The sequence below is a fragment of the Carassius auratus genome, chromosome 23 (genome assembly GCF_003368295.1).
Source record: "Carassius auratus strain Wakin chromosome 23, ASM336829v1, whole genome shotgun sequence".
Classification (NCBI taxonomy): Eukaryota; Metazoa; Chordata; class Actinopteri; order Cypriniformes; family Cyprinidae; genus Carassius; species Carassius auratus.
The window spans coordinates 219,642-245,576 of NC_039265.1; the positions used below are offsets into that span (position 1 = coordinate 219,642).

The 25,935-nt window shown below is 40.5% G+C and overlaps 1 protein-coding gene and 1 long non-coding RNA gene across 5 annotated transcripts; one reads left to right on the forward strand and one right to left on the reverse strand.

Moving 5' to 3' along the window:
- The first annotated feature begins 12,938 nt into the window (after positions 1 to 12,938).
- On the forward strand, positions 12,939 to 17,876 carry LOC113040911 (serine/threonine-protein kinase pim-2-like). Of its 4 annotated transcripts, none has more exons than XR_003275311.1 (10): positions 12,939 to 13,107; positions 13,476 to 13,834; positions 14,152 to 14,472; positions 14,660 to 15,208; positions 15,602 to 15,696; positions 16,256 to 16,306; positions 16,444 to 16,825; positions 16,946 to 17,113; positions 17,278 to 17,401; positions 17,517 to 17,876. XR_003275311.1 is itself a non-coding variant. In XM_026199110.1 (10 exons), the coding sequence occupies exons 2-10, from the start codon at positions 13,816 to 13,818 to the stop codon at positions 17,540 to 17,542; spliced, it is 1,743 nt and encodes a 580-aa protein (XP_026054895.1). In that variant the 5' UTR covers positions 12,939 to 13,107; positions 13,476 to 13,815; the 3' UTR covers positions 17,543 to 17,876. The 4 variants fall into 4 exon arrangements, 2 of the variants coding, with proteins under 2 accessions (XP_026054895.1, XP_026054896.1); XR_003275312.1 differs by having other exon boundaries at positions 17,520 to 17,876; XM_026199110.1 differs by having other exon boundaries at positions 17,270 to 17,401.
- A 2,295-nt stretch (positions 17,877 to 20,171) lies between these two features.
- Positions 20,172 to 21,069, reverse strand: LOC113041712 (uncharacterized). Its single transcript, XR_003275440.1, has 3 exons — positions 21,050 to 21,069; positions 20,526 to 20,655; positions 20,172 to 20,343 (listed from the first exon to the last, which is right to left on the reverse strand). It is a non-coding gene; the product is annotated as an uncharacterized LOC113041712 (long non-coding RNA).
- Positions 21,070 to 25,935: the final 4,866 nt, after the last annotated feature.

Here is a 25,935-nt window from a genome sequence, read left to right on the forward strand (position 1 = left end):
CTTTGCAGTGTTTTTATGGGACCTGTGGGTTTCTGTCTTCTGTGAGCGCCCCCTTTGGCTGGATTCTGAAACTGGGTGCCTGACTTGTAGTGTTACTTCACTCATCGATATTGTGTCCAGCCAGTATGATAGCCCTGGATCTGGCTTCATGCTTCCTGGATCATGCAGCCAGGTCATAGGCTTCTGTGGGAGCCTTCTTGATCATCAGGCCCCCAACATGGCACTGCAAAATTTCCTGGATGTCCGGCTAGGTCGCCCTAAGGGGCTTCCTGGTCACTAGGATATCCCCTCTTGCTGAGACATTGAGCGGGAAGTATAAGTGGCATTTTGAAGAACCTTCTTGTGTAATGCTGTCTCACGTAGTGCTCCCCTCACCTAAGAGGGTTGTATTTGAGCTTGCCTCTCCTGTTTGGTTCAGTACCTCTGGGCATCTGTGAACAGTAAAGATTTAAGTAAACACGCTAAGCTCTGTGTACTTTCTGAAATCCACATAAGTGGTTAGTGTGCATGCTGATATATATGCCGCTCCACCTATGTATCCTCAGGATACCCATTTAAACAGGGTGCTGCTACTAGGGATCTGTTGAGACAGTTCCTTCAGCAAGCTTATGCAAGAGCAAGCAGTAGCTCCTGTGTGACAGGCCAAGACTTAGTATGATTCTAAGCTCTTGGTCGTATCCCTTTAAAGGAATCTATTCCAAGATTCCAAGCCTTTAGCTCTATCAAGGGGTCAGGTGTTTGGCCCTAACAGGTAAGTTTGGGTATGTAGCCTAGGACTTTGGACGTTAGGGATAATGTCACGGACAGAGTTGGTACTTCACACAATGGTTTTGGCCTGCACTCCTCTCAGCATGGTGGCGTAGGTATACCATTCCTGATAGCGACAACTGCAGGATGCAGTTCAAAGTTCCCTCGAAAGGAACATCTCTGGTTACTTATGTAACCATGGTTCCCTGAGTAGGAAATGAGACACTGCGTCCTCTAGCTCCTTGCCATGCTTTGAATGCAGGCTTCAGACGAAGAAGTGGATGATGATGAGGTTGCTAGTAGGCGTTCTCAATACTGGTTGCCTTGACAGCGAATCATGTTTCTTGCCAAAAAGTACAACAATTTTGAAGGGCAAAAGACTAAATATAATCTAAATCAAAGTTAAATCCAAACAAAAATAATTTTTTTATTGATTAAAACACAAACATTGCATTCAGTTCCTTCATCTCGTAAAATACTCTTTACACTTGTTTTACCCCTTTGTCTGTGTCTATATTTTGCCAAGTTTTTAAATTTTACATGTACTTCTGTAAAGGAATCTGAGTTCCTTTTCCACACCAGCTTAACGATATAATTTGGCTCAGCCTGCTACTGAAGCCACGCCCCAAACTCGTGCTATTTTGGCCGCACAGAGGACTTACACAGAAAATATATATTTTTTATATTTATTATATTTAGTCATTGGTTGCTATCAGCATGTCAAGAAACTTCAAACCATTGTTTAAAAATGTTTCTGGAAAAAAGGCTTAAGTTTTGTATTTTTCTTTAGTTTGAGGAATGCTTAGATTCTCAAAGAATGGAGAAGCAATATTTTTTATTATTCAGATATTGACTAAATATTTTATATACATTTTAGCTTTAAAAAGAGCTCCAGGAAATAATAAATTAATCTACTACTTGTGTTCTTTTTTTCTCGCACAAAGCACAAAGCACAGCTTTTAACTACGACTTCAGAAGTGGGAATTGGGCAACTTAACATGAAGCATGATGTGAGGGCTACTACGTTCTTCGCGCGCCCAGTGTAAGCGGTCCATGATGTTACAATGCTATGTTCTACAACTGGGAGTTCAGCCAGCGTTAGGCCAGTATCCGAGCAGAAGCAAAAACTATCACCTAATCACTCAAAGTCGATTGCTGATTTTCCAGCACATCATTATAAGCGCAGGAGTCAGTGGAGCTCAGCTCTTGTGTTCAGTGTTAGTAGATGATACACTGACAGCTAGAGGAAACACCGACCCTTCAGGAGCAAACCCAGAGTCTTCTTCTGCAGCAATAACAGCTATGGAGAATAACCCAACAACAAACTTCAGATTTTGAAAGTGCCATCTAGAGGCAACAAAGTGACACCTCATCAGCCTTTGTCCGATACAGATTCAGCTGAACCTCAGCCTGATCCGTACATTCCTGATGTAATGTATGCTCTGCAGGATCTCACTGATCTTCAGCTGAATCCAAACGTCCCCGAGCCGACGGCTCTGCAGGATCTCACTGATCTTCAGCTGGATCCAAACGTCCCCGAGTTGACGGCTCTACAGGATCTCACTGATCTTCAGCTGGATCCATACATCCCCGAATCGACGGCTCTACAGGATCTCACTGATCTTCAGCTGGATCCAAACTTCTACGAATCGACAGGTCTACAGGATCTCACTGATCTTCAGCTGGATCCAAACTTCTCCGAATCGATGGCTCTACAGGATCTCACTGATCTTCAGCTGGATCCAAACTTCTCCGAATCGACGGGTCTACAGGATCTCACTGATCTTCAGCTGGATCCAAACGTCCCCGAGTTGACGGCTCTACAGGATCTCACTGATCTTCAGCTGGATCCAAACGTCCCTGAGTCGACGGCTCTACAGGATCTCACTGATCTTCAGCTGGATCCAAACTTCTCCGAATCGATGGCTCTACAGGATCTCACTGATCTTCAGCTGGATCCAAACTTCTCCGAATCGACGGGTCTACAGGATCTCACTGATCTTCAGCTGGATCCAAACGTCCCCGAGTTGACGGCTCTACAGGATCTCACTGATCTTCAGCTGGATCCAAACGTCATTGAGTCGACGGCTCTTCAGGATCTCACTGATCTTCAGCTGGATCCAAACGTCCCTGAATAGACGGGTCTACAGGATCTTACTGATCTTCAGCTGGATCCAAACGTCCCTGAATAGACGGGTCTACAGGATCTTACTGATCTTCAGCTGAATACAAACGTCCCCGAATCGACGGCTCTACAGGATCTCACTGATCTTCAGCTGAATACAAACGTCCCCGAATCGACGGCTCTACAGGATCTCACTGATCTTCAGCTGGATCCAAACGTCCCTGAATAGACGGGTCTACAGGATCTCACTGATCTTCAGCTGGATCCAAACGTCCCTGAATAGACGGGTCTACAGGATCTCACTGATCTTCTGCTGGAACCAAGCTTCTCAGAAACGATGGCTCTACAGGATCTCACTGATCTTCAGCTGGATCCAAACTTCTCCGAATCGATGGCTCTACAGGATCTCACTGATCTTCAGCTGGATCCAAACTTCTCCGAATCGACGGGTCTACAGGATCTCACTGATCTTCAGCTGGATCCAAACTTCTCCGAATCGACGGGTCTACAGGATCTCACTGATCTTCAGCTGAATCCAAACGTCCCTTAGTCAACGGCTCTACAGGATCTCACTGAACTTCAGCCGGATCCAAACTTTTCCGAATCGATGGCTCTACAGGATCTCACTGATCTTCAACTGAATCCAAACGTCCCTGAGTCGACGGCTCTGCAGGATCTCACTGATCTTCAGCTGGATCCAAACGTCCCTGAGTCGACGGCTCTGCAGGATCTCACTGATCTTATAAATAAATAAATAAATGTATCATTTTTTATCCATTTAACACCTTGCTGAATAAAAGTATTCTAAAAGTTTTTTAAAAAAAAGTTGTGGACTGACCCCAAACAGTAGTGTATATTAACAAAAAAATATTTTGAATAAATACTGTTATTTATACTTTTGATTTAATCAAAGAATCCTTAAATAATATCACAGGTCCCAAAAAATAATAAGCAGCACAACTGTTTCCAACATTGATAATAAATGATCATAAATTAATGATTTATGAAGGATCATAATGATGCTGAAAATTTAGCATGGCTTCACAGGAATAAATTATATTTCAAAGTATTTTTTTTTCTTTATTTTACCATTTTTTTTAAATTATCTGTTCATATCTTATTTTTTATTATCTGTGTGTTGTTGACGTTTTCTCAGTGTTCTGAAAGCTTGTGACACTAAAACAAATTCAGGTAACACTTTAGAATAAGGTTCCATTAGTTAATGTTAGTTAACTACTTTCGTTAACATGAACTAAGCAAGAACAATCCTTCTACAGCATTTATAAGTCTTAGTTCATGTTAATTTCAACATTTACTAATGCATTATTTAAATCAAAAGTTGTGTTTGTTAACATTAGTTAATGCAATGTGAATTACCATGAATTAACAATGAATAACTGTATTTTCATTAACTAACATTAACAAAGATGAATAAACACAGTAATAAATGTATTATTCATTGTTTCTTCATGTTAATTAATACATTAACTAACATTAACTAATGGAACCTTATTCTGAAGTGTTACCCAAATTCCTTGTATGTGCAAAAATACTTGACAATAAAGCTCTTTCTGACTCTTATTTGCGTGTGTAATAACTATACAGTAGGCCTACTACAATACAAATGGAAATGCTTATTTTTCATTTAAAGATAACAGAGTAAATGGACTGCATCGGGTGCTTGACACTTCAATGGTCATTTTGTGTTTTAAGAATGATATTCAAGGTTAAGAGTACATTGTAATTTATTTTCCTCTAGGTATTTAACACATGGCCTACATTAAAAAAGACGACTTTCCTTATTGATTATGTCTTCCCTCAGGTAAAAGGCACATTTTCTTGCATGGCTGGATGTTAGAATCATGTTGTTTACATTCTCCCGAACTGATTCGCTGAAGTCGAAACACGGACGTTAAACTTAGTCGGTCCGTGTAACGCTTTGCAGTGCTTTGTTCAGTTTGCAACATCAAAATTAACAAAATGAAAAAATTGGCTTCAAATTTTCATTTTCCATTTCTTTGGAATAATTCACAAATGGATAATTGTTTCTCAGTTTAATGTTCAGTTCCACAATCTTGGGTTGTTGCGTCCGAGTCTGATTTTTGAACAAACATAAAAAAATACTCATTGCTCTGATTTTCCATTTCTCTGTTTTGCTCGCGGTTGGACTGAATCAGTTCCACCGGGGGATGGGCTTAAGGGTATATTCTGCCAAACCGTTTACCAATCACGTTTTGCAATCGGCAAAGCAATCTGTGGTACACGCCTCTACCAACACGTGATGGGTGACTCGCGAAGCACAATGTTCCTCCGTGTTTTAGCCAAGCGGCAAGGAAGTCGACCGGAAGTTGAAGTTGGCTGCGTGCTGCCATATTGTAGCTGAATCCATCTTGTATAAAGGGCTTCCCATTGACTCCCATTCATTTTGGCGTCACTTTGACAGTGAATAACTTTACATCTGAGGCGTTTAAAGACTTTGTCCATTATTTATTTCTAAAGATACACTACAGTGTATAAAGGGCTCCATTACCTTCTATGTTACATTATGGCCCCGTAGAAACAGTTTTTGTAAAAAATAGGCTAACGATTGCGTCATAACCACTTGACTCTCTGTCGCATTATCGTACAGACAGGAGGAGAAGCTCGCAGGCAATTAACTTAAAATGGCATACTGCCGTTACATTTTAAAATACTATACAAAATAATTAATCAGAATACTGCTCACTCACGACAAAGAACTCCCCGCTCAAGCTCGCCGTCTCTGCAAGATTAACGATGGCAGTTTGCACGCACAGCCACTAGAAGATTTACATCTGTCAGACAGGTTGCTGACGTCGTCAAGCTTTGTTTGAGTCTGCGCGTCAGAAACGGAAGTGCTAAAAAACGCTAAAAATGGGCTTCAATTGTCTCAGTTGAGTTCCAATGGGGTCGCTGTGTCCATTTCTTTTACTGTCTATGGTTTTGGCACTATATCATAAAAAATACGAGGTTTGAGAAGTAGAAGGTGGGGCAAGGGTTAAAATATTTCAAAGTTAAGGTTCATGCAAACAGATATTAATAGACTTTCAGTCAAATATTTATGGTTTAGGCCTATAACAAAACCCAGTGTTTAAGCAGAGAGCAAACATATATCTGGAACATTGTTATACTGTAGTCTAGCAAACACTAGACTGTGCCAGCTTCAGCCGAATATTCAGGCAGAATTATTCCTTGTCATTTTTTGAAGACATTATCCTTGCCATTCCAAATAAAGTATTCTGCTTCGAACACACCCCTAATTATTAAATTACATATTTTAATTTTACATGCAACATAGAAAAAGTCATAGAAAGCAATAGCTACGCAAAGTATTGTAATCCTAAAACTCAAGTCTACTTGCAATCTCTGTGCATGCATCTTGGTTAATGCATGCTCGAGTAGTCGATTGTTTACGACAGCGCCAACTAGTGGTTGATCAATCACTCGACTAGTCTATGCAAGCCCTAATATATATACACACACACACAACACACATCCAGAAATACATAACACATACAAAGAAAACAAGTAGATATAATTGAAATAGAATACAGAAAATGAATGAAGAGTGCCAGAGTGTGCCAAGTGTTTTTTTTTTATTATTATTTATTTTTTAATAAAAAATAATAAAAATAGATCAAATATAATTGGAATAGACAGTGCTAGAGTTCGAGGGTCAAATAAGGATGGAAGAGATGTGTTTTTAGATTTTTCTTGAAGATACGTGTAATGCATGTTAAATATATTTTCTCTTTTGCAATATAACAATTTTTAAGGTAACAATGTAATTAAAAAGGCAATGGTTGACAATAATGTTTGTAATATCAGTTTAATATATTGCACACTTTCATTATACTGAACTTATAGAATAGAACACCTTATTACACAGCTTAATTTGAAATTTATCAGTGTCAGAAATGTTCTTTCCATTTAGGGGGAAATTATTTTTATTAACCATTTAAACAGAATGTCGTATTAGGCCTAAATATGTATGTCATCCTTAATGTTAAATTATTAAATGATAATGTTAAATTAGAATACATATGATATGGCAATAGGCTGTTACCAGTTAAATCAGTATTAATCAAGCCTTCAGAGATAGAAGCTGCTTTTAGATGTATTTACAGTTTAATGCTGTGCCGTACATACATATAAATAGCAATTACAACTGTATAATGAAATGAGATTAATGTTTAAGACAACATTTTTAACACAGAAATATGTAATGACAAAATGAAATAAAAGGCCTACTTTATGATACTTATGAAAGTAACATCTCCACTAGGTGTCGGTAAGCCACTGTGTTAATAAAGAAGCCTTTTATTCAATCTAATTGTTCAAGATTCTGCTTCATTCAGGAATAAATTCAAGTGTCTGTCTTTAATAATTTCAATTTATTTATTGAAATGGGACAATCGACAATCAAAGTTGAATGTAAATACGCCGGATTTAGCACAATGCTAATTTCCATCCGTAGTCCCAGACATAAACAAATACAAACCATAAAACAAACAGACAATATACATACATATTTGTCACTGAATGGTCTATAATAATGGGTCTTTCAAAGACTGATTAATATCAGGAGTCAGGAATGATACTCGATGGTTCACTGTGACTTTGGTTTGATGACGTCAAGAAAATGCCCCCCCCCCCCTTCATTATTTTCTGAGAACTATTACTTACTCACAATGTAATGTAACTGTAAAAATAATGTAAATATGTAACTTCACATAATTCTGTTCATATTTGTATACATGTCTGCATTTAAATAAAGAAAACACTTGACACTACTTGCTCTTTGATCGTTTTCTATCTAGGTTACTTATTTTTCATTAAAAAGCACTTTCTTTCTATATTTCTATATTTCTTTATTATAACTACTTTTTTTTTTTCTTTGTGTGTGTGTGTGTACAGTGGTCAACGTTTGAAGTGGATCAAATCCTTTAATCAAAGCTGTCCTAAAACCTTAATCCAAAATATGATATGGTAATTTATTATATATAATATATATATAAAAACTTGCTACTTTAGCTGCATTGAGCTAATCGAGACTTGTCATAGCATCTGCATTGTATTGCTCTTTTGTCAATTTTGACTGCTTTTATTGATCTCATTAGTAATAAAATAGTTTGCTAATATAAATGTAATAATTAATGATCTACTTAAAATGTCCCACTTACCAAAACAAGCGTTATTTCAAAGGACATTTACACCATCTCTGATTCTTTTTATCGTGTTATATTGTTATTGGACATAAATGCAAGCGATCCGAAAACACGGAGGAACATTATGCTTCGCGAGTCATCCATCACGTGTTGGTAGAGGCGTGTACATAGGGCGTGTACCACAGATTGATTTGCCGATTGCGAAACGTGATTGGTAAACGGTTTGCCAGAATATACCCTGACCCCCATCCCCAGGTGGAAGTGGTTCGGTCCAAAACAGAGAAATGGAAGATCAGAGCAATGAGTATTTTTTTATGTTTGTTCAAAAACCAGACTCGGACGCAACAACCCAAGATTGAATAAATGAAAATTAAAGTGAGAAACATTTGTGAATTATTCCCAAGAAATGGAAAATAAAAGTTTGATGCCAATTTTTAATTTGGTTAATTTTGACGGTGAAAATTGAACAAAGCACTGCAAAGTGTTACACCGGACCCCCTTCTCCTTCGAACAAATATGCTCACAAATCAAACACTTTTCAAAAAAAGAAAAAATGGGTAACACTTTACAATAACAGTACATGAATCATCATGTACTAATACCTGAATTAATAATTACTAGGCAACCCTAATGTGCATACTTTTATGTTAAATTAATTTGCTTTTTTTAATTCATCCATTAACACATTACCAGCAAAACATTTACAAAGCTATATAGAAAAACGAATCTACACATAATATGTGATTAAAATCCCAAAATTTCATAAATAAGAGCTCAAATCTATAGCTAGCTTACCTCTTATAGTTAGCCTCTGTTAGCTCACGGTTGTGATGCTAATGGACTCATTCAAATAACACTGAACCATTTCTGTAAAGTAAATATTCAACAGAATCATGTCTATTACATGTAAGAAAGTGTCAGTAAAAGTCTTATGTATTATTTGTGTAATTTTAGGGACTAAATCATAGACAGTAAAATAAACTAAACTTACCTGAAAGCTGTAAAAAAAACAAAACAACAACAGTAAGGGAGGAAGTTTGCTACTTGTCAGCTGAGCTGCCGCCCCGTTTCCATGGTAACTCCCTCCACTCCAGTTTAAATGCGCCTCGAATGTTCAACGCGCGCGACCATCAAACACATTACACAGCATTTACATAGTACATAAAATTATAAACTTGTCCTGACACTTGATCATTTTTAGTTTAAGTTGATGGTAGGCCTAAATTGAATTAGAACATAGGATCTATATAATATAATATAATGTAATATAATATAATATAATATAATATAATATAATATAATATAATATAATATAATATAATATAATAGTTTTGAAAATGGTAAACAGTGTAGAAACAAAATGCATTGCTGCACTGCAAAAACACATTGATTAAAAGTTATTTGAGGCATGAATATAATTTCACAAATAGCCAATGTAAACACACACACGCAACATATGTATTTTGAAAATATATTTAAGAAAGAAGCAAATAAATAAATATAAAATGTTCATACACAGTAGCAAGATTGTGTTCCGTTTAAACTATTTCTTCCACTTTGTATTTTTGGATACGAATAAGAAGCACTTCATCCTGTACTTAAAAGTGTCTTTCATTCCAATATGAAAACTTTTCTGGAATCTGCATCTGAAATGGCATTTAGGACATGGATTCATTTAAACTGCAGTTACAGATGCATAAATAGGCTTAATGATTTGTGTTTAACATAAAACATTGAATACTGATATTTGAAATAATTTAAAACATGGAAAAAAAAATAGTCGAAATGTGAAATTAAAACTGGCAGTAGGTTCAACTGATTCAATCAAACGGCTGAATCATTCATAAAAAAAGCATTTGACTGTGTTAATGAGTGAATCACTGAATGATTTATGAAACAGATTTGTTCAAAAAGCTGATTCATTCAATAATAAACACCGTCTATTGCTCAGAGATGCAAAACAGTGCTGTGATCTGTTTGGAACTACTTTCATTGGCAAAATTCAACAAATACAAGCACTATTATGTCTAAAATGTAAGTCACTTATTGCTTTACTGAACTTGCATAAAATGATTATTAAAGGGGGGGGGGGGGTGAAATGCTCGTTTTCACTCAATATCCTGTTAATCTTGAGTACCTATAGAGTAGTACTGCATCCTTCATAACTCCAAAAAGTCTTTAGTTTTATTATATTCATAAGAGAAAGATAGTCTGTACCGATTTTTCCCGGAAAAACACGACCGGCTGGAGGCGTGACGTGTGGGCGGAGCTAAAGAATCACGAGCGCCAGTAGGCTTTTGTGTTGAGAGCGCTTGGAAGTTGTGACATTACCGTGAGGGAAAAACCATCATCCAAAACAAACCATGGCTTACAGTCAGATTCAGCATTTATTTATGATCCAGAATCAGATCCCGAGGCTGAAACTGAATGAAAGCAGCAGCAGCAATGACTCGCTCCGAGCGGGGCTCGAACCCGGGTCTCCGGCAGGGGAGGCGGACGCACTGACAAGGAGGCAGAGATATTTTAAGCAGTTTTACTCACCGCCTGCGGTTCCAACACACGATCGTGACCCTTTTTCGTTGGGATTGCATCATCCTTAAAAAATAAACGATACGGAAATCCGTCGTCCTCTCGCTCTGATCAGTGAAGTCTGTTGTGCTCTCAGTGCTGTGCTATACAGGAGCCCGCGCTATTCCAGCAGAAGTGCCCTTAGGACCCATATAAGGAAATTCCGCTCCATCTAACGTCACACAAAGCCATACTCGAAAAAAACTTTCTGAAACTTGTGACAAACCGGAAGGAGTATTTTGGGAACAAAAATACTCCTTCAAACGTACAACTTAATTTTTGAAACTTTGTCCATGTTTAGCATGGGAATCCAACTATTTACCAGTGTAAAAAACTAATAGCATTTCACCCCCCCTTTAAATATGTTCATGCATCTGCGGAAAAACGGTACTCTTTGTGTGATATAGATTAAGTTAACTAGGCCTACATTAAATAATATGAATTTAAACGTACAATATGGAATTTTTGGCCACCAGGGGTCACTAAATCAAAATAATAACATAAGACGTACTTTGATGACGTCGGGAAAGAGCGTAAGGCTCATGGGAGTTGTTGTTCATTGGAACACGCGCTCTGTCGCTCCCTATCATTCCTCACTCATTCTAACTTAGTATTTTGTCAATCACGTCTTTTCGAACAGAGAGACGGTTTCAGCGGCAACAACATAAACAAACGTTACTGCGCATGAGCGCTTTTGTGGACCTAACTTAACTTCCGGTAGACTCCAAATAGAATCAATAACAACAGCCAAGTCCCTCTAGAGTAGATATTTTTTGATAACAAACTAAATGTTTGCTGCGTGGATCAGGCGGACTTAATGAAAATGCAAATTCATTATTTGCCAACAGGAGATGTTTTAAAGCATAGACATAAAGCACGAGAAATAGAGGTTTCCCAGTAACAGCTGTAAATGAAGCAGAGCTAGTACGCTCATACGCTGCTATCAGGCATATAACATGCAAGTCTTCCTTCAGAAATACATACAAAAAAACTTCCCAAAAATGTAAAAAAAACCCCATCAAAATAGGTCAAAGTTTACGCTGTCTTGGATTATGCTGATTAGTGGACTCTTAGAAAGGTTGCAGGCCTACCGTAACACTTCTAATAATAGTCCAGTCCCAGATGCCTGTCCCTTGGGGCAGAAACACATATTTAGACAACTAGGGATGCTCGATATTATAATTTGGCAATTAAAGAATTAGGACAACCAAGACCGAATTTAAACATCAAACAAGTATCTACAAAGGGCGGGAAGTCGTATAAACAAGTAGTTTCGAGGAAGTGGTATGAGCAGAGAAAAAGGCTAATAGGCTGCGCAGTAGATGACGCTTTATTCTGCTAATTTACAGCTGCATTTTGTTACATCGCGAGAGCATGACGGACATTGCATGGACAAGTACAGGTGTCAACGAAATGCATCATCTCTCGAAGAAGGTGAAAAAACACGAAAGAGCAAAGATGCATATGGAATATGGATAGAAGGGAGCAGTGTAATATAGCCTAAGTGAGTACTTTAAGTAAGCAGTGTAATGCAAGTGAGGAATGTGATATAAATGAGCAGTAATATAAGCAAGTTGTGTAAACAGTGATTTATGTGACTTCAATTATTTCTTATTAAACTGAATTCGAAGTAAAACATTTTTTTTGTCCTGGCGTCAGTCTTCATTTGCTGCTGCTGTTAACATACATATGAAAGCATAAGGAGAGCAAGTGATTGATTCCTAATGTCAGTTTATTTTTAATTAATACTACGTAGTTCAGTTCCCTTTACATCTCTAACTAGCTGTTAATTTATCAATTGAATGGGTGAACTATCCCCCCCTCAACTGGGCATGGGCTCAGAGTGGGCACTTTGATGGGCTGAATGTGGGCCCCAGCTTGGATACAGTTATGGGCCACAATTAGGCTACCCATTATTGTTTATTTGTGGGTCCCAGATGGCCACATTTGGGCTATATTAGGATATATTTATAGTTATATAAACGTTATTATTATTATTATTATTTGCAGATTATTTATTTCTATTCAGTTATGGGTAGCTACATAACCCTAACAATTAAATTTATTTAATTGTATGTATTTCATGTTTTATATCATTTAAGGTTATAGCATAATGTAAAAATACAAGATTATCTATTTTAAGAATAATCCTATTTTTTTAAATTTTATTATTTATAAGTATCTCAAAGGGTTTTTTCTTCTTATAATCTAAAAGCACTTGTGTTATGCGGTCATTGAGTCATGCGATTATTGTGTCTTCCCGCCCCTTCTCATTCAAAAAAAAAAAAAAAAAAAAAAAAAAAAAAAACGGTTGCTACTCTCCACTTCAACACGGTCTGCGTCTGTGTGTCAATGGATAAACTATCACCATTTGCTAAGAAAACTATTTATTTGTTTAATCCTGGCGACGTCCTCACAACGTGTTGTGTTTGCTGGGAAAGACTGCTGACGAACATTTTTAAGAGATGCACGGACTCACGGGTAACGTTTCTCTCTCTCTCTTTCTCTAATAAGTATGGTATCAATGGCCTCCATTACTATCTCTAAAATTAAGTTTTGGGATTAGCAATGGAGGCGTTGGAAATTAATCCTAATTACATAGCGTTTTCAGTACAAAAACCGGACAAATTCCTTGAAATATATAATCTGATGTCTTGAGGGGTAGTAACCGTAATATGAGCGGAGTAACGTTAATTGACGCTTCGCGTCGTGCGCATCACCCCTCAGGTGTGTATTATTTTCTTATTATTTTTTTTGAAGTATTCACGGCAGTTGATTATTCCTTACATATATAACAGTAAAGACAGCTAAGTTAACTCCACTGATCTATATATAATTCTCTATTATAGATCAGTGGACCACTCACACAGCGCGCCCAGTGTTCACGTGACGTCACAGAGGGTAATTGACGTCACAATGAAGCGTTCTACAGTCCGAGTTCAGCGTCGAGCCGCACAACTAATCTGATCTCGTGTGGGTCAGTTCAGCGAGAATCCGAGCAGAAGCAAAGATCATCCCGTAAGAAAACACTCGAGTCGATTGCTGATTTTCCAGTGTTTCTCCAGCGCGGGAGTCAGTGGAGCTCAGCTCTAGTGTTCAGTGTTAGTAGATGATACACTGACAGCTGGAGGAAACACCGACCCTTCAGGAGCAAACCCAGAGTCTTCTTCAGCAGCAGCAGCAGCAGCTATGGAGAACAACCCAACAGGTCAACAACAAACTTCAGATTGTCAAATATCATTTGACTTATTTTTCACAGGTTTCACACACCAGGAAAATAACTATAAAAAAAACCCTTGATTCGAATAATCATTTTGTTAATTGTTTGTTAATTTTGAAATTTGTTACTAAAAATTTATTTATTTTTTTTTTTTTTCATTTTGTGAAATAATATAGTTATATAGTATAATATATAATATAGTACTAATATAGTTTGTTGTGGCATTTCATTTTAAATGTAAATTTTAATTTAGTTTAAATAAAGTCAGCTTAGTAACCATAAATATTTATTTATTTTATTTACAGAAAAAGCATCAAAACACAAGAATAGATTTTGTGCATTCTTCAAAAAGACATGGCGTGCTGTGAAAAGCGGAGACAAGTGTCGACGTGGAGGCAACAGTGTGGTCCCTCATCAGTCTGTGTCCGACACAGATTCAGCTGATCCTCAGTGTGGTCCGTCCGGCCTCGAACCAGCGGCACATTGGCATCTAGCTGATCCACAGCCAGGTCCCTCCGGCCTTGAGCCAACAGCCCTACAGGAGCAAAGTGATCCTCCACCGCGTCCATCCAGCGTCACACCGGTGAACTGTGATGAAGAACCAGCTGATCCTGAGCCAGCTGAAGGTGGGTCTACTGTCATTTTAATTCTGTCCTGTTTCTCACACTTGTGTCTAGTGACCCTGTTGAGTATGTTTATTTAACTATTATTTGCAATAAGTTGGAAAGTTTATCCTTTGTATCTAGCCTCAAAATGTGATTTCTAATATCTGTTGGAAATTTGTAACCATCATTTCATTTTTTTTATTTTTAGAAAATCAAACAAACAAGAAGAAGAAGAAACACATCTGTGCATTCTTCAAAAGAGCGTGGCAGGCTGTAAAACGTGCAGCAACACAACAGAAAAAGCACAACAAGGTGGCTCCACTTTGTCCACAGCTTGACACAGATTCAGCTGATTATCAGCCGGATCCAAACGTCATTGAGTCGACGGCTCTACAGGATCTCACTGATCTTCAGCCGGATCCAAACATCATTGAGTCGACGGCTCTACAGGATCTCACTGATCTTCAGCTGGATCCAAACATCATTGAGTCGACGGCTCTACAGGAACCAGCTGATCCTCCAGAAGATCCTCAGTCTGGTTCATCTGAGCCTGATCAAGATCCAGATGTTTCAGAGAGGACAGCTGTCGTAGGAGCACCTGGTCTTGTGCCAGTGGGTCTGCAGGATCCAGCTGATCCTCTTCCAGGCTCGTCTGCTCTTGATCCAGTAACCCCCAAATTTCCAGGTGCATCCAAGCATAGACGAATCACAGATCAAACCCATTTCAGAGCAGCCTGTTTCACCGATCCAACTCCTGGTGAGACTATGTCCACTTGTTAACCTTTTCTTGTTCCTCCACTGATTGTTTCACATCTGTGTCTAGTTAACCTGTAGTCTGTGTGTTTATACACGTATGACTAATTCCTCAACGATATTCCAAACATAAAGGATAAATCTAGTGCTCTTGACCAAGTAGTATTATTTTCATTTAATCCGAAATCACATACTGTCTGAGTAGGTTCTTCATTTGATTTTGAACTTACTTTGTATTCAATTTCGGATGCAACCTTAGTCTCAAACATTGAGCATATTTAGTGTGCATGTATCTGATGTGAACTGGATGTGTTTGTTTATTCAAGCACTGCTTTTGGACTTTATGTAAAACTGTGAATCTCATATATTAACAAGCTTTCCTTGTAAATTTTTGCAGTTCCTTTTGATGAGATTTATGAAGTGGGAGAAGAGATTGGAGAAGGAGGCTTCGGCACTGTGTATGAGGGCATTTCCAAATTTCTACGTGAGCAGGTAGAATCACCACTTTATTCATCAATCTATTTAGACCATATAGATAAGTGCTTAGAATAGAATGAAATTTAAATGGAAATATTTGTGATAATGACAATATGTAACTCTGGACCACTAAACCAGTATTAAGTCACACAAGTATATTTGTAGCAATAGCCAACCTAACATTCTATGTAAATATTTTGTGAATTTATCACCGTAAATATATAAAAACTTAAATTTTCATTAGTAATATGCATTGCTAAGAACTTCATTTGGACAACTTTAAAGGCTGTTTTCTCAATATTTAGATTTATTGCAACCTCAGATTCCAGATTTTAAATAGTTGTATCTCAGCCAAATATTGTCCTCCTAACAAACCATACATCAACATGAAGCTTATTTATTCAGCTCTCAGATGATTTATAAATCTCAATTTAAAAAAAAACATATATATAATTAATGTTAATTTGCAGATTCAATACGATCAGTTTACCCATCAGTAACATCTAGTGCACTTATTAATGTATTTATTAATTTGTTTGATTTTTCATTTATTCAATATATTTATTTTTTGCAGGTTGCCATCAAATTCATCCCCAAGTGTGAAACAGACCGGTATATTGAAATAGTAAGTTGACATAACTCAATGTACACATTTAAATACAAACTACTGTACATACAAATTATAATTTAATACAAATTAAAACGCAGATACAATTTAAATGTGATATTGAACTCTTAATTACTGATCTCTCTTTTCTGAAGCCTGGCTGTTCAAAGCCGCTGTTTGCAGAAGTGGCTCTAAACTTGCTGCTGAAACGGCCTCCGTTAAGCCCCTACATTGTGCACATGCTGGAATGGTTTGAAGAGGACGATCAGTTCATCCTGATCCTGGAATATCCACAACCCTGCAAGGACTTGCTCAAATTCATGGTTAACAATATGCAGCGAGTGAACGAATCACAGACTCGTAGGCTGATGTACCAAGCGGTCCTCGGGGCCAAGCACTGTCTTGACCGAGGCGTCTTCCACCGTGACATTAAGTTGAATAACTTTCTGATCAACACAAACACTAACCAAGTCAAACTGATAGACTTCGGCTGCGGTGACCTCGTGAAAACATCAGGGTACTTGGGTGATTTTACAGGTGAGTTTGATGTTTTGTGCTACTGTTGCAGTAAGGCCTAAGAGAAGCCAAACTTTTGTGTACTGATTTAATAATAACAAGGAACTGATTGAACTGAATATCTCTTGCTTTTATGTACAGGAGTGTGCCCACCTGAATACTACAAGGACTTAAAATACGAAGCAGGGCCAACAACCGTCTGGTCTCTGGGCATAATGATGTACACAATGGTGTGCAGATGTCAGCCTTTTAAAAGTCTAGAAGACATGATGCATGGCAGTTTGAGTTTTAACATCAGCATTTCCACAGGTGTGAGAGAACAATGTGACAATAACATTGTTAAACCCACAAAGCATTATACAGTACATGCTACATATTTCAAAAGCTTTTTCATACTTGACAACATTAGCAAGTTACATGGACATAAAAGAACATACATGACTAACCAATGAAAAACTTGAACAGAATTGCAGGATTTGATAAGCCGCTGCCTGGCTTATCACCCAACCGAGAGAGCAACTATTGAGGAGATCCTACAGCATGAATGGTTTCAGCAGGGACAGATGTTAGGAGTAGCACAGGATCAGATAGTAACAGGTAGGATAAGATAACTTAGGAGGGAAGGAAGATAATGACAGAAATCCCTCTTCTGATAATTGCTGTCACAGGTTTTCAACTTTACATTTATTCTTCTTTACATGTATTCATTCAGCAGATGCCCCAAATTGGCCCCGGTGAGGAAAAACTGCCCAAACCATTCAGTAAAGTCTTCAGAGCAGCAAGCTTGGTGGGCAAAATTAGAAACTGAAGGCCCCGATATACTTCAAACCAAGTTTGTTTTCGTTTTTAGTTTCGGAGCAAAAAGAAGTTCAAAAAGGCTATCCCCTAAACACAACAACGATGAAGTGTAGGTAATCTTGGTGTGAGACAGGCACCGATGGTCAGAATATTACAGTCAAAAGAATAATGATCAGCAGCAGTTCATAGTCAAGTATCATGTTTGCAATAAAAAAGAACCATAATCAGTCCTTTATGGGAAGTGTGAATGTTTCATAGTCTGTAAACTTTAGCATGATGTGGGAAAAAAATATTGGAGTCAGTTTGTTACTTTATTTTATCTTGCCAGAGGTTTGTAAAATTTGAGCTTGCCTCTCCCTTGCGGTTCAGCGCCTCTGCGATGCAAAGGAACCTTTAGGTACACACGCAAAGCTTTGTACCTTCTGAAAACCACATGGTGGTCAGTGTGCACGTGAACATTTCGCACACTTTCTAAAATCCACGTAAGTAGTAAGTGTGCACACAAGACTCTGCACACTTTCTGAAATCCTGTACGGTAAGGGTTACGCGCTCTGCCTCGTTCCCTTTCTTGAGATTATTAGACCTGGGTTCCTTGGGCTCCATTCAGCCAGTGTGTATTTGTTTATACATTTCAAGCATTGCTTCCCTCAACATGACGGGCTATTTTGGTGATAGTTTAGAAGCGCTCCCCTTTTCCAAGAAGGGTCGCCTATGAGTGAGCAATTCTTCCAATTCTTGCATTCTTCCATCTTAGAAACATTGCCAATGTCATGATCTCAATGGGGGCTGAGGCTTTTTCTGTCCTGGAGCACATGATTTGGGTTTTGCTGGCTCGCCAGGTGTTTCACTATTCCCGCTATGTTTTCTCCGCCCCCCTTGTTATCCCTGTTAACGTTTTCTCCCTCACCTGCACCCTGTCTTACTCCGATTATCTTGCCTTTATCATACCCTTGTGTTTGCTATCTTGTGTCAGTCCGTAAGTGTTGCTACAGTAAGCTTCTTGTTGCTTGTCATAGTTTGCCTGACTCCGTTTTTGTGTCTTTTCACTATCTAGTCGACCTGCTGTTCCTGCTTTTGTTTTTTCTCCCCCCTGCTTTGCCTCTCGTACTCAGTAGTCCACATCAACCAGGCGGCTGTCTCGACTCACCTGTGCATTGCCTTCGGACGCTTCGGCTTTCCAGCGCTGATCTGCCACCTGTTCCTCGCTGCTGTGCGGCTATCGCCGTAGGGATCTTCAAGCTGGCTGTTTATGCAGAGTGCTGACTGTCTCGTGCTCCAACGGATTAAGTCCTCTGAGTTTCTCAATAAAAGACATCTCATTCATTCTATTGCAGTTGGATCCTGTTCCCTTTCCTGACAGCCAAGCTACGAAACATGTTATCTGTTTCTGATGCAAAAAAGCTAGTTCATGCATTCATGACCTCTAGACTGGACTATTGTAATGCACTTCTAGGTGGTTGTCCTGCTTCGTCAATAAACAAGCTACAGGTAGTCCAAAATGCAGCAGCTAGAGTCCTTACGAGGTCAAGAAAATATGATCATATTACCCCAATTTTACAGTCTCTGCAATGGCTACCTATTAAGTTCCGTGTCAGTTACAAATTATCATTACTTACCTATAAGGCCCTAAATGGTTTAGCTCCTGCGTACCTAACTAGCCTTCTTCCACGCTACAACCCATCACGCACCCTAAGGTCACAAAATGCTGGACTTTTGGTAGTTCCTACGATAGCAAAGTCCACTAAAGTAGGTCGAGCTTTTTCACATTTGGCTCCCAAACTCTGGAATAGCCTTCCTGATAATGTTCGGGGTTCAGACACACTCTCTCTGTTTAAATCTAGATTAAAAACACATCTCTTTCGCCAAGCATACGAATAATGTATCTTTTAAATGGTGAGTATAGTTGCATCTGATCAAATGTGCATTTTTATTCATTAGCTTGGGTTAAACTAATTTTACTTTGTTGGATCAGCAGCTATGTCACAAATATGCTCTGTCTAGTCTGTACCTGTTCTCATTAGTCACTGATTAGTTAACCTTCATCCACCTGTGTCTGGATAGTTTCCTCATTTCCTCAATTTGTATTTAGGCCATCCTTGAAAATATTATTGTTTGTCGTAACAGGTTCGACCATGTCAAATTTAGTCTGATCGATTAAGTTATTGCATTCAAGTAACTAGTACAAATCCAATAAAGTAATATTAATTTTAATTTAATAAGTATTGAGAATATAAATTGCCTAGGCCTAGATACATACACAGGCAACTTTCTTTCTTTTAAATAAAAACCTGTGGCATCATCTATGATTATGTTTACAATGTTGGTTTAAACATGACACATAGTATGGCCTGTACGTTCGCTTTTTTCACACTAAATATGCGCAACCAGGCAACCACCAAGAAAAAAAACAACAACAACAGGAGATTTCTACTATTTGTTACATATAACCCTTATGTACGTCTGGCAAGAATCGTGTATTGATATTGTATTTGTTGCAGTGCTATTAATCAAGCATTTATCAAGCTAGAAAGGCCCTAGTAGTAGCAACTTACATTGTTTCCTTACTGAGGTGGTCAAAAAGAGACTGGATCAGTAGACTCCGTAGTTTTGTTTTACTTGCACTCTTCAGATCAGAATCTCTTCTGTCTATGGCCATCCTCAGCACTGTTGGAAAAACTAAAGAGGTATCTGGACCGGACTGTGCTTGGCTGGAGTTATCAATGTTTCTTGGAGGGTTCTCTCTACAGAGAAATAAAATTTGAGCAAGAAAAGGGAAATTCAATAAGAGACTTATCAAATTCATAGGTGTGATTGGTAAAGGACAAAAAAGCAGGAAAATATACGGCGCACCTACCATGAACACCAATGTAAAAGAGTGGGCACAGTGATTGTGTTTTGGCGTATGGGATACCATTCTGTTTACCTGCTCATTGGTGTGCTTTTAAGTTTCTCCAACTGGGTCAGAAACAGACTCTGTTTGCGAATGACCGGAAAGAGCCTCTCAGACATCCTCTCTGAGATAACAGCAAGAGTGGCTCCATCTATCTCATGTTCTAGAATCGAAAAAGCATTTAATTAAGAAGGAGAGGTTCAATAAATAGCAAGCATTGTTATGAATTTACCAATTAGACGTTGCCTTGCTACATTCCAGGAAGTGACAAAATCTTGTGAAAAATGTGTATTCTGTTGATCAATTGCTGCAATCAAAGCTAAATTAAACATGTTGTAGCTTATCAAATTTATAACCTTGGAACTCTCCTTTCAGGAGACCATTGGAAAAATATCATGGTATAGGTTGAGTGGTATTGGTTAATCACAAATTAAAGATTGACTGGCACATTGCATCGCTAACAACAAGATTCTGATTCTGTTCATCACTGAAATCCAACAAATCATTAGCCTAAATTTAAATCAAGTTGAAATTACAAATAACTTAGTATATCTCACAGGGCGATGAAGCAGTGTGACGAACAGGTTTCCTCTTGATCTGTGTATGCATCAAGGGCATGGAAGTCAGTTTCCTCCCCAGGTGTAATGGCCACCCACTGAGTTGTTGATCGGACACCAAAGGCATGCAGATGCTCAGAGAAGCAGCAAGTTTGGTAGAGTCTTCCGCACAATTTCCACTGACTGTGGTACTTAACAATATGTAGAACTTTCAAAAAAACTGGGATTTCCTCAGCATACACAAGGTCAAGGATCAAGAAGTCTCCAGTGGTGTATTTGACTCTGTCATATATCACTTGTTTGGTTCCCTGTCAAGGGAACTTCGAACTGCGTCCTCTGAAGGGACACTATGGGGAACACCTCGTCGTGACCCGTGTCTGAAGCATACTTTGAAAAACGCCAATGTGTTGGCCGGCGACAGCCTCTGACGTCGCTACCGGCGCGACTATAAATACGCGCCCGTAGGACCCGTCACTCATCTTCTTCGTCTTCATTGACTGTTTTGTTTGAAGCGTGCATCTGAGAAACGACCAGAATGGTAAGAGCGATCTATTATGGTTATCATGGCATCCACTAGCAAGGCGTTTAAACAGTGTGTGCATCCATGTCAGCGTTATTTGACACCTGATGACACACACAGTCTTTGCGTCTCTTGTTTGGGCAAAGAGCACGCGCGCGATGTCCTTGAGGGGGCAATCTGCGCGCACTGCGAGCGTTTTTCTGTGGAAAAGCTCCGCTCTCGTTTGTCATCTGGATCTCGCGGCTCAGGACCCGCCGTTGCCGAGGCACGGAGGAGAATGAGCTCGTGGGGATCGCAGGTGGATCTCGCTGAGGAGTTTAGAGAGGGACTTTCCTCTCACACTCTCCGGCGGCAAACGAGAGCGAACTTCGAGAGGAAGATGCGTTGTCATTAACCCTTTCTGACACTGAAGTTAGTGCTCTGCTGGGTTCTAACCAGAAAGAGCAGGAGATATTTGAGAGTGGTGAAGAAGCTGAGGCTGAGCCGCTCATTTCTCCTGCTCTGCGTATGGGGAGCTGTTAGAGGTTATGGATCGCGCCCGGCCAAAAAAAAAAAAAAAAAAAAATATATATATTTTTTTTTTTAAATAAAATAAAAATAAAAATAAATAAACTTGCCATGGAAGTGTGCCAGAAAGGTAACGTCGCGAGGTAGACTCGATGAGTGTTATTTTTCTGACCATAGCCCGCAGCCCAGGTGAGCCTTCCATTCTTGCCTGACTTACATGCAGAAGTTGAAAAGGAATGGAAGAGGCCGTTTTCTCTTGCATCCATCGGTTTCAGCATACGAGTTATGCTGATATCGATGGCATGCACGAGGACGGCTATGAGAGGATGCCCCCTGTAGAAGAGATGCTGGCTTGCTATCTCTCAGTGGGGGAACATCCTCTCTAAAATCTCCCTCTTTGCCATCTAAGCCCTTCCAGGATACATCCCGCTTAAATGGTAAATCATACGCAGTAGCAGAGCCCGAACAACAAAGGGGTCCTGGCCCATCTCGATCTGAGGATCGAAGACGGGCGCAGAAGGCTAGTGTCGCGGCTCGTGCTCCTCCCCCGCCTGAGGGCAGGGGCAAGAGGAATCGCGGGTCACGAAGAGGTAAGCAGGGTCTGAAGGATGTGATTCAGACGGGGTAGCGTTCTCGTCTGGATCAGAGCGATACCTAGGAGTTTGTCACTTCCTTTTGGATGTTTTTAAATTCCGTTTCATTTCTCCCCTGCCTAATTCCCCTGTAGCCACCAGCGATCCACCTGATCATGGTTAGGTGGAAAGTTTCTCACATAACAGTCTCCTATCCTGGACCTGTTATGTTTTTGGTTGGTCCTATTTTCATAGTGACCTCCTTACTGACGGTCCGGACCAAAAGGGGACGCCCCGTAAAGCGGGACTCCAGTACAGGAGGGTGGGTGAGTATGTAACCCTTTCTGCTTATGGGTGTTATGTTGCTGGTGGTTATGTCTTCTAACAGACTCTGTGAGTTTCCTTTTACAGTGCTCAGTTCCAGCCTTGTGCTCTGGCCACGATCACACGCTTTCGGCAGGCGGCTGTGCCGTGTGGGTTCGCCCCCCCCAGGGCGCGACACCCACCGCAGAGCGAGTTCCACGTGCGGGAAGCAAGCGCTCTGCGGTTGCTCGTCCCACACCCCTCCCGAGGAGCCTGGCTGATCGTCAGAACTGGCATAGCACTGCAGGGAATATCATGGATATCCGGCCAGGTCACCCTGAGGGGCCGCCTGGCCGCTTGGCGCATCCGGGGAGGTGGTAGTTACGGAGTCCTTCTGTATGTACTGCCTCAGGTGATGCTCCCCTCGCTTGAGGGTTGGAGCTCGCCTCTCCCGTGCGATCCAGCGCCTCTGCAATGCTTAGGAACCTTTCTGTACACACGCTAAGCCTGTGTACTGTCTCAAAACCACATGGTGGTCAGTGTGCACGTGAACACTTTGCGCACTGTCTCAAATCCACGTAAGTGGTAAGTGTGCACGCAAGGCTCTGCGCACTTTCTAAAATCCTGTACGGTAAGGGTTACGCGCCCCGCTTCGTTCCCTTTCTTAAGATGATTAGCCCCGAGGTTTCTTGGGCTTCATTCAACCAGTGTGTATTTGTTATACACCCCAAGCATCGCTTCCCTCAACATGAGGGGCTGTGTGGACTCCCGCATATTGTGGTCTTTTCAGATAGTAGGCTTCACCAGGCCTCTCTGATGGTGAGCTCCCACATACTGTGGTTGTCAGGTAGTAGGCCTCACCAGGCCTCCCTGGAGATTTAGCTCCCACATGCTGTGCGTTTCCACTAAAAAAAAAAAAAAAAAAAAAAAACAAGCTCCCACGGTTTGTGGTTGTCAGGTAGTAGGCCTCACCAGGCCTCCCTGGAGTCGAGTTCCATATTAACTTCCACTGAGGTGGTTATCAGGTAACAGGTAGTAGGCCTCTCTAGGCCTCTCTGTAGGTGAACTCCCACATATTGTGGTTATCAGATAGTAGGCTTCACAGGTCTCTCTGAAGGTGAGCTCCCACATACAGTGGTTGTCAGGTAACCTTTTTCTGTACACACGCTAAGCCTGTGTACTTTCTCAAAACCACATGGTGGTCAGTGTGCACGTGAACACTTTGCGCACTGTCTCAAATCCACGTAAGTGGTAAGTGTGCACGCAAGGCTCTGCGCACTTTCTAAAATCCTGTACGGTAAGGGTTACGCGCTCCGCTTCGTTCCCTTTCTTAAGATGATTAGCCCCGGGGTTCCTTGGGCTTCATCCAACCAGTGTGTATTTGTAATACACCTCAAGCACCGCCCCTTAACATGGGGGGCTGTGTGGGCAATTCTCGCGGTAGTTTAGCAGCGCTCCCCTTTTCTAAAAGGGTCGCCTATGAGCATGCTGCTCGGAGCTCGGAGTCCTCCTCTCATGGGAGACTGAATTCTCGGTTTTTTCATCAGAGCGCTCCAGTACTACATACTGTTTTGAGACGCACTTTGAGAGCAGACATCCTGCTGAGGCTCGGGGAATGGCGCCTTCGCACCAAGGTGTTGAAGTAGAGTTAGAGAGGTTGGCCAGACCTGGGTGGATCGGTTTTGCGGCTCAAGAGAGCGTCGCACTATCCCCTCTGGCTTCCTCTGACTCATCCAGCTCCATTGGGGCTGGACGCCATGGTACAGGCGTGGCCGAGGCTTCATCTGTATGTTCCGTCCTCCAATTGCTCTGCTCCCGGGCCATTCCATCTACGAGCTGCTCTATCAGAGTGCCACGAGAGCCCCTCCTTTGTGACAGGCAAGACTTGGTAATAAACAGTGCTAAGTTCTTAGCCGTATCCCTTTAAAGGAATCTTTCGTGATTCCAAGCCTTCAGCTCTACCCCGGGCCGAGGCCCTTCAGGTAAGTTGGGTATGTAGCTTAGGCCTTTGGCCATAAGGGATAATGTCATGGACAGCCGTCGAACCGTCCCAGGGGCGACTCCCGGTGAAATGGTAGAGTTGGTACTTAGTGTTTGCCATGATTCTGGCCTGCACTCCCCTCAGCATGGCGGCGTGGGTATACTGTTCCCCATAGTGTCCCTTCAGAGGACGCAGTTCGAAGTTCCCTTGACAGGGAACGTCTCAGGTTACGAATGTAACCATGGTTCCCTGAGAGGGAACGAGACACTGCGTCCTCTAGCTCCCTGCCATGCTTCGGACGCAAGCTTCACGAAGAAGATAAGTGACGGGTCCTATGGGCGCGTATTTATAGTCGCGCCGGTAGCGACGTCAGAGGCTGTCGCCGGCCAACACATTGGCGTTTTTCAAAGTATGCTTCAGACACGGGTCACGACGAGGTGTTCCCCATAGTGTCCCTTCAGAGGACGCAGTGTCTCGTTCCCTCTCAGGGAACCATGGTTACATTCGTAACCTGAGACGTTTTCCAGAGTGTATCATTCAGTTCAGCAGAGTCCTCTGCAATAATCTCTCTAAGCTGAGAGGGTAGTGCATTCAAACGTATCTCTATTAAAGAGTACGGGACATTTTCCGAGACATGGTGTCCAGTTGACTGTGCTTCCCAACACTGGCGCATTTGATAGCGCTTTGCCAAAGTCTTTGCAATATTCTGGTAATTGTTTACAATTGATGAAAGGCGTTTTAAGTACAGGTGTTTGGCCTCATACCTGAGACACCAATGTGCTCTCAGTGGACCATGTTGTTTGATTAATCGAGGATAGTGAACCAGAAAGTGAATCTTTGGAGTGAATTTGTCAGGGAAAAGCTTCTGAAAATTCTTCAGAAATTCTGTGATGAGAGCAGACAATGGACTCAACCAACTTGTTTTGATCACAGGTGCCAGTACTATGTCACATATAGATCTAAATAGCAAATAAAGAGCCCAGTAAGTGTTGTCCTGAGGGAT